General features: G+C 45.0%; 2 protein-coding genes across 3 annotated transcripts in view; one reads left to right on the top strand and one right to left on the bottom strand.

The window, feature by feature from the left end:
- The window catches only part of KCNG3 (potassium voltage-gated channel modifier subfamily G member 3), a 44768-nt gene extending 34422 nt beyond the window's left edge, over positions 1–10346 (bottom strand). The window contains exon 1 of one of the 2 annotated variants that reach the window (XM_043604071.1): positions 9609–10346. In XM_043604071.1, coding sequence (XP_043460006.1) covers positions 9609–10273 — 665 coding nt within the window. In that variant the 5' untranslated portion in view covers positions 10274–10346. The remainder of the gene's footprint in view (positions 1–9608) is intronic. The other variant, XM_043604072.1, reaches the window with a different exon arrangement.
- A 1017-nt stretch (positions 10347–11363) lies between these two features.
- Positions 11364–13684, top strand: part of MTA3 (metastasis associated 1 family member 3) — a 223989-nt gene continuing 221668 nt past the window's right edge. The window contains exon 1 of the mRNA XM_043604070.1: positions 11364–11868. The gene's annotated coding sequence lies outside the window, so the exon portion shown is untranslated. The remainder of the gene's footprint in view (positions 11869–13684) is intronic.

Genomic DNA, 13684 nt, shown 5'->3' with positions numbered 1-13684 from the left:
TGCCTGGAACTCTCTTGGCCAGATACCTTCACGGCTGCCACCTGCATCCCTCCCGGTCCTTGTTCAGACATCCACCGCCTGATTAGAGAGGCCTTTCCTGACTATGGTCCACACTCTACAAATCCCTTAATTCTGCTTTGTTTCTTCATAGCATCTATCACTATCATTATATATTTATTTCTTAGAACAGATGGTTCTTGAGGGCAAGGACTCTGGTTGTTTTTTGTTTGTTTGTTTTTTAATTTGTTCACTGCTATATCTCCAGCCCCCAGAACAGTCCCAGACATATAGGAGTTGTTCAATAAATGTTTGTCGAACTTCATGAATAAATGAATGGAAAGCCATAAAACCCATTTGCCAGTAAGTCCTTAAAATATAACCTACTCATAGGTTGAAGGCAACTTATAAAAACACACACTCTCATATCAAAAATGAAAATGTGGGGCACCTGGCTGGCTCAGTTGCTGGAGCATGCAGATCTTGATCTCAGGATTGCGAGCTCAAGCCCCATGGTGGGTGCAGAGATTATACTTAATAAAATATTTAGGGGCGCCTGGGTGGCTCAGTTGGTTAAGCATCCAACTCTTGATTTTGGCTCAGGTCATGATCTTGCAATTTATGGGATCAAGTCCCGTGTTTGGCTCAACACTAAGCATGGCACCTGCTTAAGATTCTCTCTCTCTCTCTCTCTCTCTCTCTCTCTCTCTCTCTCTTTCTCTCTCTCTCTCTCTCTGTCTCTCCCTCCCTCCCCTTCTCTATCCCTCTCTTGCTCACGCACACTCTTGGTCTCTCTCTCTCTCTCTCTCAAAATAAATAAACATTTTAAACATAAATAAAGAAGACAAAATAAAAATCTTTTAAAAAATGAAAACACTGTTGTACCTGCATGTTTCTTTCACACGTATATAAAATACACACTGAAGGACTGCCCATGTGCAAGGTATTGAACTACATGTTGTGAAGAAAGAAATTTCTGTTCTCGAAGAACTCGTAGACGAAAAGGGAGGTAAGACTTTCACAAGCAACTCAAGAAAAGAGAGACAGAGGGAAGAGGCCCAATACAAGGAAAGGTAACAAGCTAAGGAGTTCAGTTTCCTGCTGAGGGCTCAGTCTTCATTCTCTCATTGACCCTTCTGTGTAAAATCCCCACTTAACTGAGGAGGGTACAGGCCCAGAGCAGGGTAATGACTTAACTCCAGGGAGGCCTCCCGACTCGGGAGTCCTGAATTCTTAACACCATCGCCTTTTCCTTTTGACATTTTTTTGGCCTGAGAAAGTCAGATGATTGCCTCAATTACACACTTCCCTTCGCCAGTAGAGGAAAAGCTGAGGAGTCCTTGCTACTAGCAGGCAGAGAAAATCACTCAAATACATATAACTCTTCCAAACACTCCAACGAACCCACCCGTTCATGAATGAATGAATGAATTCAAACACAAATGTTTTGCCTATTGCTTCATCTGATTCATCTGCTCAGTCAAAATGCCTGGGTCCCTTTCTTAGCCATTCATGGGTTCCAGCTTTCTAACACATTTTAATACTCCTTCAAACACATCACCAAAACATAATGCTTCAAGTAGAATGGATGATGATCGATACTTGTACAACTCGGCGAATATAGTAAAATTCACTGAATTGTGTGCTTTAATTTTTTTTTAAGTAGGCTCCACGCCCAGTGTGGGGTTTCAACTCATGAGTCTTCTCAGGATCAAGAGTCTTCTGCTCAACAGAGTGAACCAGCTGGGCACTCCTGAATTGTATATTTTTAAATTTTTTTTTAATTCATTTTTGAGAGAGAGGCAAACAGAGAGAGAGAGAGAGAGAGATGGAAAGAGAGAGAGAGAGAAACAGAGCATGAGTGAGGGAGGGGCAGAGGGAGACTCAGGCTCCAGGGTCTGAGCTGTCAGCATAAAGCCTGGTGCAGGGCTTGAACCCATGAACCTTGAGATCATGACCTGAGCCGAAGTCAGCCGCTTAACCGACTGAGCCACCCAGGCGCCCCATGAATTGTGCACTTTAAAGGTGAGTTCTACAGTATGTGAGTTATATCTCAATAAAGCAGTTACATATTTGGGGCTCTTGCGTGGCTCAGTCAGTTAAGCATCCAACTTCGGCTCAGGTCATGATCTCACAGTCCATGAGCTCGAGCCCCACGTCAGGCTCTGTGCTGACAGCTCAGAACATGGAGCCTGCTTTGGATTCTGTGTCTCCCTCTCTCTCTGCCCCTTCCCTGCTCATGCTCTCTCTCTGTCTCAAAAAAAAATAAATAAATAAAAACATTTTTAAAAAAACTGTTACATATTTTTTAAGACATTCTTTTTTTTTTAAGTTTATTTATTTATTTTGAGAGAGAGAAAGAACAAGCTGGGGAGGGGCAAAGAAAGAGGGGGACAGAGGATCCAAAGCGGGCTCTGTGCTGAGAGGAGCAGACAGCCCAATGTGGGGCTTGAACTTAGGAACTGAGCTCATGATCTGAGCCAAAGTCAGATGTTTAACCAATTGAGTCACTCAGGCTCCCCTTTAAAGCTGTTTTATTTTTTTAAGGTGATTATTTCCAAATGTTTTCTATTAAAATTTTATTAACATTAGCATTCTATTCATTATTAATTGCATTTGTATTGTAACAGTCACTATCATTAATAAAGAGTAGTGCTAAATTGCACTCAGTTTAGGGGAAATTTGGTAATAGCTGACAAAATTTAAAAAAAAAAATTTTTTTTTAATCTTTATTTATTTTTGAGAGAGAGAGAGAGACAGAGCGCGAGCAGGGGAGGAACAGAGACAGAGGGAGACAGAATCTGAAGCAGGCTCCAGGCTCTGAGCTGTCAGCATAGAGCCCAACACGGGGCTTGACCTTGCGTACCATGAGATCATGACCTGAACTGAAGTCGGACACTTAACTGACTGAGCCACCCAGGCGCCCTGACAAAAAAACCTTTTTTTAAATACAATCCTCGGGGCGCCTGGGTGGCTCAGTCGGTTGAGCATCCGACTTCGGCTCAGGTCATGATCTCACAGTCCGTGGGTTCGAGCCCCATGTCAGGCTCTGTGCTGACAGCTCAGAGCCTGGAGCCTGCTTCGGATTCTGTGTCTCCCCCTCTCTCTGCCCCTCCCCTGCTCATGCTCTGTCTCTGTCTCAAAAATAAATAAAAATATTAACAAAAAAAAATTTAAACACAATCCTCTTGATCCAGCGATTTCCACTTCAGAATTTATCTAACATATATACTCACACCAATTTGCAAAAAAGATACATGAAAAAGACTGTTCTTTACCACCATTTGCATTTTTGAAAAACTGGTGTCAAAACCAAACATTCCACAGTAGTATGGAGCAGGGACATGGGAATCAAATGCCGGGTCACCACTTACCCACTCTGTGAGCTTACGTGCCGCTTCACCTCTCTAAATCTCACTCATAAAATGAAGATAGTAACGGTGCCACCTCACAGGATTGTTACAGGAGACTTAGATGACAAAATACATGTAAAAACTTAACAAGCAGCTAGCATATACGAACTATGAAATAAATTTAACTATGACAGCCATCACTATTACTGACAGGACAGAGTCTTGGCCACTGAACTGTGGTCCAGCCATACAATGGAACATTCTACAGGTTTTCAAAAGAACGAGGAAGATTTCTATCAACTGATAAGGAAAGAGTTCCAAGATGTGCAGACAAAAAAGCAAATTGTTAAACAACGTTATAGAATGATCCCAGTTATAAATTTTAAAAAATATGTACGTATAATTTATACACACGTGTGTGTGTGTGCACACGCGCGTGTACCTACATGTATATGGGCATTTCAGGAAAGAATACCGAGAAACTGGGTAATGGGATTGAGGAGAGAGGGGCATGTTTACGCTTCACTCCACAACACTTAGAACCAACCATACTTCATTCCAGTGAGCAAACTTTTCACTTAAAAAAAAAATAAAATAAAAAGAACAACATTGAAAATTAATTTGCTTACTAAGGGAGAAAAAAAGCACCTTGATTAAAAAAAGAGTATTGATAAAAGAAAGTTTCCACTGCATTCTAAAACTGGCAGCAGATAGAAAAACCCTGTACATATATTAAAAGAAACAGTCCACTGTGCAAGAACAAAATTTAACTGAGATTCAGGGTTATGTTCAATCCTATCAGAGATCTATTAATTACCGGCTTCTGAAAATATCCACCTTATCTGCAAAGTAAAAGCACTGAGACTTTCACCTTCAGTTTCAAATATTGCTTCTTATTTTTAAAGTACTTAAAAACCTACTGAATTTATACAATATTGACCTAACAGGCAATAGAAATAATACAATTGATTTTTAAATTTCCATCACTTGGTGTTTCATTTTGATTATGTATTTCATTTTTAAAACTTGGGTTAAAAATAACACTGCAAAAAAAACCTTGAACATCTTTACATCTCCTCAGATTCTCACTACCACACCACAAAGCAATACAAATTAAAGATCAAAATTCCACCATGAAGCAACTTTTAGAAATAATTTCTGAAGGACAGATTAAAATTACAGCAAGACTTTGCACCATAAAGAGATTTAAAATTCAAAAGACAACGCAACAGCTGAGATTGGCTGAGGGGACATAAGTTCAGAGGCAAAGGGGACCAAAAAGTAAAGGTGAGAAGAACTTTATATGTGACCTTTTCCTCAAAGCATAGAGTATCTTTTTATGACACAGGCAGCCATGCTGAGTGATTTTATTTATCTTTTTATTTTTGTGAGTGACAGAGCACAAGCAGGGGAAGGGGGGGGCGGGCACTGAATTCGAGGCAGCCTCCAGGCTCTGAGCTGTCAGCACAGAGCCCAACGCAGGGCTCGAACCCAGGAACTGCAAGATCATAACCTGAGCTGAAGTAGGACCCTTAAGCCACCCAGGCGCCCCATGAGTGGTTTTAAAAGAGTGGGTCAGGTGCCTGGCTGGCTCAGTCATTTGAGTGTCTGACTCTTGATCTTTGCTCAGGTCACGACCTGGGGGTTCGTGAGTTAGAGCCCCATGTTAGGCTCTGAGCTGACAGTGTGAGCCTGCTGGAGATTCTGTCTCTGCCCCTCCTCCGCTCATACACATGCACTCTCTCTCTCAAAATAAAATAAACTTTAAAAATAAAAAATAAAAAAACAGAAAGAAAAAGCATATTTTCCCACACATTGCAGGCAGGAGTATAAAACGGTATCATCTTTTTGAAGAGCACTTTGGAATTACCTATGCAAATTACAAATGCACATGCCCTTTGACCCCATGTCTTAACTTTCAGGAGTTTATCCTATGGATAAAAGCAAACTAATGTACATGTACAAGGATATTCACTGCAGCATTCTCTATACATGAGACAACATAAATGTCCAAAAATTATGAGACAGTCATACAGTGGAATATCATACAGCTGCATAAAATAACTGGGTAGCTCTTTATAGACTTATACAGAACAATCTCTAAGACATGTTGGTTAGTTTGAAAAGGAAGTTTCAGAAAAGTATTCTTGTACTGTTTTTGTTGTGTTGTTTGTAAATATATATGATATGTTTGTAAGTACATAAAATGTCTCTAAAATGACACACAAAACCAAGTAACTTTGGTTACATCTAGGGAAAAGAAGTAAATGCCCAGGAGATGAAGAAAGGCTTGCTTTTATAGCGTCTGGACTTTAGACCATTATTTATATGATTATTAATCATCTAGAACAAATCAATTTAAAAGGAACATATTCATGGGGTACCTAGGTGGCACAGTCAGTTAAGCGTGGACTCTTGATTTCAGCTTAGGTCATGATCTCACGATTCATGAGTTTAAGCCCCATGTCGGGCTTTGTGCTGACAGTGCAGAGCCTGCTTGGGATTCTCTCTCTCTCTCTCTCTCTCTCTCTCTCTGTCTCAAGACAAATAAACCTTTAAAAAAAAAAGATCATATTCATACAGAAAAAACTTTCAAATTATTGATTTGGAAGACCTCTCAACATTTCTTCCAAACCTGAGATTGTATGCTATTCTAATATTTCAAAGATTAATAAAAAGAAATCCTATGCTTGTATTTATTCCTTTTGCAAAATCACTACTTGATAAACAATCATTCCTTGATTTAACAGACTTTTTTTCTCATTCTTAGCACAAGATCCTGTCCTCCTCAACTAAGAGTTCCACCAGCTGAAGCCCACAGCCTTACCCCACACAGCTCTTCAAACTATGCAACAGAAGATATCATCCTGGAAGGCTGTATTTTGAATTATAATATAAACAGTAGACATTTATTGTGCCAAAATAATTTTTTTTCTAAAAGATGCTGTCATAATAAATAGTATAGAATTTAGCTGCCTTCTAGGCCTTTTCCTCTCATCTAGTTTAGAAACGAGGACATGTTTATATGAAAAAATAACTACCATGCTAGGAAGGACGTTATAGATGGCAAATAAGCAGTACAAATAAGAAATCCCTCAAGAAATTCAAAAGAAAACATCACATCTATTCAGGTAGGCAGGAAAGGCTTCAAAAAAGAAACAGAATCTAAGTTGGGCTTGATGGATGATTCAATTTCGACAGGCAAGGGACTGCACAGTAAGGAACATTCGGGTGGGTTCAGGAACAAGTGAGCAGGCCAGTATGGACAAATGGAGCCGGCAAGTGACAAGGAGTACTCCTAGCTCCTGGAAGTCCAAGTACTCAGTCCCTGATGCCTGTATCTTTCCAATGCCCTGGATTAATTATGAGTCTTTCTAATATTTTCCAGAGAGATCATTTCTTCTCCATTCTTACCACCTCAGAGCAATCCTTCCCTCTGCAAAGATCTCCAAACTCATCCTCCTGTTTCCAATCTTCCCCATCCCCAGTTCGCAGTGCACAACTCATGACCCCCATGATTTAATATACATAACCTACTTACCCCAAACCTGCCAACAGCTAACTACTGCCTACGAAATAAAATCATTATCCTTCTCCTTTGAGGCTTTCTAACATCTGCTGTGCCTCCACCTCTCACTCAATCATTGGACTCACACTCCCTAAACATAATATGCAAATTTCATGCCTAGGCCCCTGCCGTTCTCTTTACCTGGAAAATTCTCCTTATTATGTTCTCAGGTGGAGCATACCTGGTTGTAAAGGTTGTGAATACAGTTTTTATAAATGACAACCACCCCCCCACCACTGTTGGGCAGTGCACAACCTCTGCAACCTTCCAAAGATGACTTGTTTCCATCCCCTTCCACTTTGAAGGCCAGACTGTATCCCAGAACAACTCAATTGTTAATCAATTGTGCCTCTCATTCCGACATCACCAATTTGACACCTTTTCTTTAGAAAACAACCAGGAAAAAAGTTACAATATTTGGAGTACGAACAGTGCCTTAAACAGCACATACTCAAAAAAGATGCTTGCAAATGACGACAGGATAAGTCAAGAAAGGCAGATTGTGGGTAACCCATAAAGAGCTTCGAAGGACAAGAAAAATGTTTTGGCTTTATTTGGTAGGTGCCAAATATGGTCAGATGATCAGAATGATGTTTTAAAAAGTCTAATTTCGGCAAACACAAGCAAGCAGGGTTTGAGAAACTATTGTCAAAGCACCAGCGTAGAGGCCCTGTCAGTTGGAGGAGGCCTATGGGAGGCTCCCTCTGTGACTTCCAGCCTCCTCAGCTGCTCACACGTCCTTCAGCTTACCTGTTTGGGATTACAGAGGTTGATTTTCATACCTACACTTGGAGTGTGAAGCTTAAAACTGGGCCATTAAGCCAAGAAAAAACATGCTTTTGCCTGAAATATCTGGGTATCTAGGAAACAGTTCTGACTTGAATAATTATACACGTACGTAAAATACATATACACAAATCAAGAATTCCTCTTCTTCCTTCACTTCTTTTGCAGACTCAGGAAGTCTAACTCAATTCTCCTGTTTCCTTTGCTAATGTAGCTTGAACTTTCACTAACCTTAGAATTCCACAATTACTAGTGAATCATTTCAAGGCTCACTGTCCTATGGTTTCCTAAAAGAATCAAGGGCATTTATGTATTTAGGTATATAAATTAATTTCATTGTACTGATGAGTACCAAATAAGTAATTCTTGTCTGTAAATCAAAAACTCAGAACCTAATACATTACACACAATCAGTCTACTAATGAATTTCCTTTTAAAGCATGTATCTTGGATTTCATGCCAAGATATCACTATATCGGTAATGGACTCTGTGGTACTAGGCAATTTTATTTACCTCTTACATTAAAAAACAATCTTCACTCTCCAAAGGAAGACTATTATGTGGAACTAATGCACTGTAACATCAAGGCATATAATACCACCGGAAACATGCACATCTCTATCAGGAAAAGATTATCAGGCACAACCTAATTTTAAAAATGAATGGAAGGAGAAAAATAAGGAAATAAGGAAATAAATATGAATGGACGAGGCATCTTAAAACAGTGTCAAAGGTAAAACAGAATCTACAATCTTGTGTTTGTGCCCCCAAGAGACTGTTTCCCTTCAAAGCCAACTTTACTGTTTATTCCTCCAACCAAATATGCAAAATGAACTCACTAGCTCTAAAAACAGAAGTGTGTTATCTCTATTGAAAGGTAAACATGACCTAAGGAAAGATTAAAATATTTTCCTTTTATCCCGATAAAGTGGGAAAAAAAGAAAGATTAACTAGTCCAATAATGTTTCTGGATTTGGGGCAGTTTAAATGTTTCTTCTTTTCCAAGGTAGTGATTTTTTCCCTCCCCACACTGAAGACCCTTCTGAAAGCCACAGTGTGTATCTTTGGTATCAAGCAGTGAACAGGTGCTTTGCTAACTACATACTTTGTAGGAAAAGAAGAGAGAAAAGGGCAGACATCCATTATTTAGAGTCTTTTGTCGTTAATCTCTTTGATAATACAATTCCATTAAAATACATATTATGTAGAGTGTTTAGAATGTGTGGCCAGTGCATAGTAAACAACATTTCACCATAACAATACTTCATCTTTTCAACCACCAAAAATTGGCAAATAATTCAAACTGCTCTTAGCCCAAGGTTAAACTGTAATGCTAACAATAAAAGTTTAAAGAAATCTAATTAGTTGCTATTTGCTCAAAAGTAAACTAAAAGATGGGAGGCTTGTTTATCTCTACCTGCCCTTCCCCATGCCTGGCGACTCGCCCTCAAGAAGGGAGTCTAGAGGCGCAAGGTGGCTCAGTCGATTAAGCATCCAACCTCAGCTCGGGCCATGATTTCCCCGTTTGTGAGTTCGAGCCCCACGTCGGGCTCTGTGCTGACAGCCTAGAGGCTGCTTCAGATTCTGTGTCTCCCTTTCTCTGCCTCTCCCCCTCTCTCACTCTGTCTTTCAAGGGTAAATACATGTTAAAAGATTTAAAAAAAAAAAAAAAAAAAAGAGGGGAGTCTAGTGTAAGGACCAGAGCCGCTTGGTCCCAGGTAAATAGGGAGTGGGAAGTGAGGACAAACCCATCCCCTGGCTGGCCCCGCCTGGGGCCCCGCTGGGCCGGGAACCTGGCCTGGCTCTGCAGCCCGGAGGCAAATAGGACGGAGACGGGACCGACGGACGGGACGGACAGACGCGACAGGACGGACGGGACGGGCAGAGAAGCAGTGCGTCCTACCCGGAGGGCTCCCTCCCAGGGCCGGCGGAGTACCTGCTCCGGTCATCCAGGCTGCGGTTATCGGCCGCGGCGGCGCGCCAGTCGGGCAGGGTGCTGGCGCACAGCACCACCATGGACACGATCACGAACACTACCGACACGCTGGCCAGGATCTGCGCGGCCAGAGACGACGTGGGCTCCTCGAAGGTCCGCCGCATGCGCTCGAGCCAGCGCCTGGAGGGGGCCGCCTCGGCACCGCCCGGTCGCACCTCGTCGCGGCCCAGGGCGCCGGGCTCGTCCGCCGAGTAGAAGGTGTAGGTGTCGGACATGCGGTCGTCGAGGCGGCGCTGGCAGCAGTACTCTAGGTGCGCGCCCTCCAGGCCCCAGTAGATCATCTCGTTGTAAAATGAGAGCTCGCACATCCGCGGCGCGAAGCGCAGCTTTCCGTGGCCGCGCACGTAGAGCAGGATGAAGCCGAAGGCCTCCGAGTGCCGGTCGAAGAAGTACTCGTTGCGCTCGCGGTCGTAGTCGTCGCACACCTCCAGCACGTCGCGCTCAGAGCGGCAGCCGTGCAGCCGGCTCACGCGGCGCAGCGGGAAGTCCTTCAGCAGCTCCCGGGACAGCGAGTACCGGGCGCCGCCCACGTTCAGCACCACCGAGGCCGCCCCGCTGCGCCCGAAGGTCATGGCTGGCCGCCCCGAGGCCCCGAGGCCCGAGGCCGCCGCCGCCTCCGCCCCCCGGGTCGCCGCGCGGGGCCTGCCTGCCGTTGGCCGACGGGGGAGCGCGCCGTCGGGGCCCGCGGGCTGGCCGGCCGGCTCTCGCTGCGGGCTCCGCTCCTGCCCTTCGCCGACCCGGAGACCCCTCGGCTCTAGCCTCCTCCGCGGCCAGGCGTTGCTGCTAGCGACGCTCCCTCGGCGCGGCGGTACCTGCAGGTGGCCGGGGAGTCCCCTCAGGCGTCAGCGCTGCGCCCCGTTGGCTGGGAATGAGACTGTCAGCGCCTGGGAGGGGGGGGTGCCCCCCTGCGAGGCCGGGGTGTCCTTTCAAAGCGGCGGCGCTGTGCCCCCCGTGAGGGGCGCGGGCGGCGGGCGGAGGCACCGGTGCGGGATGGCTCACGGTCCCCGGCGCTCCCTCTGGCCGCGGTTCCGGCAACCGCCCCGCCGCCGTCCAGAGGCGAGAGGCAAAGTGAGCGGGTTCGGAGGCGGCGGAGAGCCGGCTCCGCGAGGCGGGGGCGGGGCCTCCTCGCGGTTCCCCCTCCTCGCCTCCCGGCTCAGCTCGGCTCACCTCCCTCCACGCGCCGCCCTCCTCTGCCCACCCGCGCCCGCACCTCCCGGGCCCGCTCGGCTGGGATTCCCCGGCGCCCCGCCCTGGACCTCGGGCTCCCCGCCTCGTGACGCCGTCCTCCCCCTCCGCTCCCGCCCGCTGCGGCCAGGAGTGGTCCGCGGGGCGGGGAAGGGAGCAACGGGGAGCCCCGGGGGTGGGGGCGGCCAAGCCCCGCGGCCGGGGTGCCTGCTCCCGCGTGCCACCCGGGGCCATCAGGATGACTTGGGCGGCCCCCTTTTAACCGCTCCCCCCACCACCACCACCAAATGGAGGCGGCAGGAGGGTAAGGAGGGGTGAGGACTGGGGTGCAGGATTTGAGGAGCGGGGGCAGACGGCGTTTGGAGAGCTTTTTCCAGAAACTATCCGGAACCCAGCGCAGTTTCTGAGAGCGCCCCAAGGGATTTCTCAAAGAAGGCACCCCAGCAATTGCTTTTCTTGACGACTTGCTTTTCCTCTGGCGGCACGGAGACCCACATACCGCTCTAAAGGCGACCACACACCCCAGCACCCAGGCTCGTTGTCGCCCTCTCGCCTGTCCTCCCGCGGAAGGGAGGGGCCCCACCCCCAGCGTTGTGGGGCGCGGGTCCTAAAAGGGCGCCTACGTGTACCTCTCCTGGACACCCTCCCCCCCCCCACCCAGGACGCTTTCTGTAGAGTGGGGTGAAAGTCAGGAGAATCGCTCTGCCACTGGCAAGAACACAATTTTCCCGTAGCCTTCATCTGCGCCCTCCTTTTCATAATGTCTTGATTTCCCCTGTGCACCCCCGAGCCGGCTGCAGCACTGGCTCTTGGAGCTTGAAGTGCCCTTTAAGGCTCCTCAGAGCGAACTGCCCTGCCTTCTGGTCGAAGCGCAGGGAGTGGGTTCCACTTGGCAGGGATTATTTTAAACTGCTACCTGCAATTCACGCGACATCCGACACCGGTAGCCCAGCCCGCGCGGTGCCCGCCAGAGGCGAAACAGGTGAGTTGTCAGGCAAACTGTTCAATGCAAAACAAATACTGGAATTGAAAATAAGGGTGGGGTAGGGGTGGGGTGGGGTGGGATGCGGTCTTCTGACCGCCGAGTAACCCAGCTGGTTACTGGGAAGGGTTTTACTTTGCCCTTCACTTTTCATAATTTTGTAGGATTGTCCCGTGCCCACTAGAGGTCACCATAAAGAGTCATTTTGCCCTGATTCTAGTGTGGATTCAGCTTAAAAGCAAGACACCTACAAATTCAAGTGCCTATATCCCTCCTCACAAAGTAAAATCCCTCTGGGTGGTTTCTTAAAGAATGGAAATCTCTATATGTTGTTTATCCCTTGACTTGGATAATTTATCTTAAAAGCACTTAATGTGATTAAAGGCTCAAAAACAAGAGTTGTTTGTTTGCAAAGTAGCTACTAACCCAGGAAAACATCCTGAAGGAAATGAGTTTCAAGATAGATGGTTTCAAGAGGTGGTGGTCTTGTGCTGGCAGAGAGAAAGAGCAGAAAAGCATTCCAAATAGAATCTCAGATGTAAAGGATTAAAATCTGTAAAGAAAGCTAATGCATTTGCTTGGCTCAAAGGAAGGGGATCTCAACTGCAGAATTTAGATTTCAAACTCGAAGTAATGGGATGCCTGAATGTTTTAATAATAAAAATGGCTTGATGAAAGCTTCATTCAGGAAGGTTCTTTTGCCCTTCAATTTATTCTAAGGAGAAGACCATTTCTGCCACCCAGGAATGGGATCCCCAACCCAAATCTTTGTAGATGAGGAAAAGCCAGTTCTTTCTTTTCTTTTCCGTTTTTTTTTTTTTTTTTTCTTTTTGGAGGCAGTGTCAGTTCTGAAAAACACTGAGACCAAGGACTCAGCAAGGCTTGGAAATGGTTTGTTATAGGATATGAGAATGGAGAAAAGTTTGCAGATGTGAGCAGAGAGAAGAACCTGGCTTCATTCCAGCAAAAGCCAATTCCTCAGGGAGTTGTTGAAAATACCTTCTAGAAGCATCACAGCAACAGAACAACTATTTTGTTGATTATTTTCTCCAACGTTACTATATCTATTTCCTGTGTTCGCTATCTAAAATCCCTTTAAAGTCTGTTGACTGAACCAGTTGGAGAAATATCACATTTTAAATTAAATTTGAGCTTAGAAAACAAATTAATTTGATGATAATATAATTTGTGCCTCCTAGGTATATTTTCATAAAATTTCTTAGAGAGGTAGGTTTAAATAATTTCATTTGTTTCAAGAGTAATATGTTTATTTGATTTTAATATCATCAACCACTGCTGCCGCAGCAGTACCCAAATCATGTTCTTTTTCTCCCCCCTCAAATCACGTTCTTAAACAAAACAGTAAGATGCAGAAATGATGGGCTTGTCTCAATATAATCCAGTTTAGAAAATATTCTTAAAAACTATGTTCTTAGAATTACTAAAAATTCTATTCCTTTGTACTTTCAAAAGACTACTTTGAGAATCATTTCATCTAAATTCTTTTCGGGATTCTGGATGATATTTAGGGCTTTCATAATATAAATCTTTAGAATGCATTAAAATTTAAAGGCACCAGGCAGAATTTTAGAGTTTGAAAGAACCAAGAGATTGTCTCGTCTCAATTTATCAACCCATTATTTAGGGAGGAGTAACAAGATGTCAGAGATGTGGCTGTAACTTGCCTAAGGTTCCCCATAGCAGCATTATGGTAGAGCCCAGGCTGGAACCGAGTTTTCTAGCTCCAAACTCTGGTCACTCGATCTCCAGGGCCTGTCTTCCTGCCACAACCTTCCGTCTGATCTCTCCATGCTCC

This window comes from Prionailurus bengalensis, chromosome A3, assembly GCF_016509475.1.
Source record: "Prionailurus bengalensis isolate Pbe53 chromosome A3, Fcat_Pben_1.1_paternal_pri, whole genome shotgun sequence".
NCBI lineage: Eukaryota > Metazoa > Chordata > Mammalia > Carnivora > Felidae > Prionailurus > Prionailurus bengalensis.
Note: the sequence above shows the minus strand (reverse complement) of the source record. Positions and strands in the feature narration are given on the sequence as shown.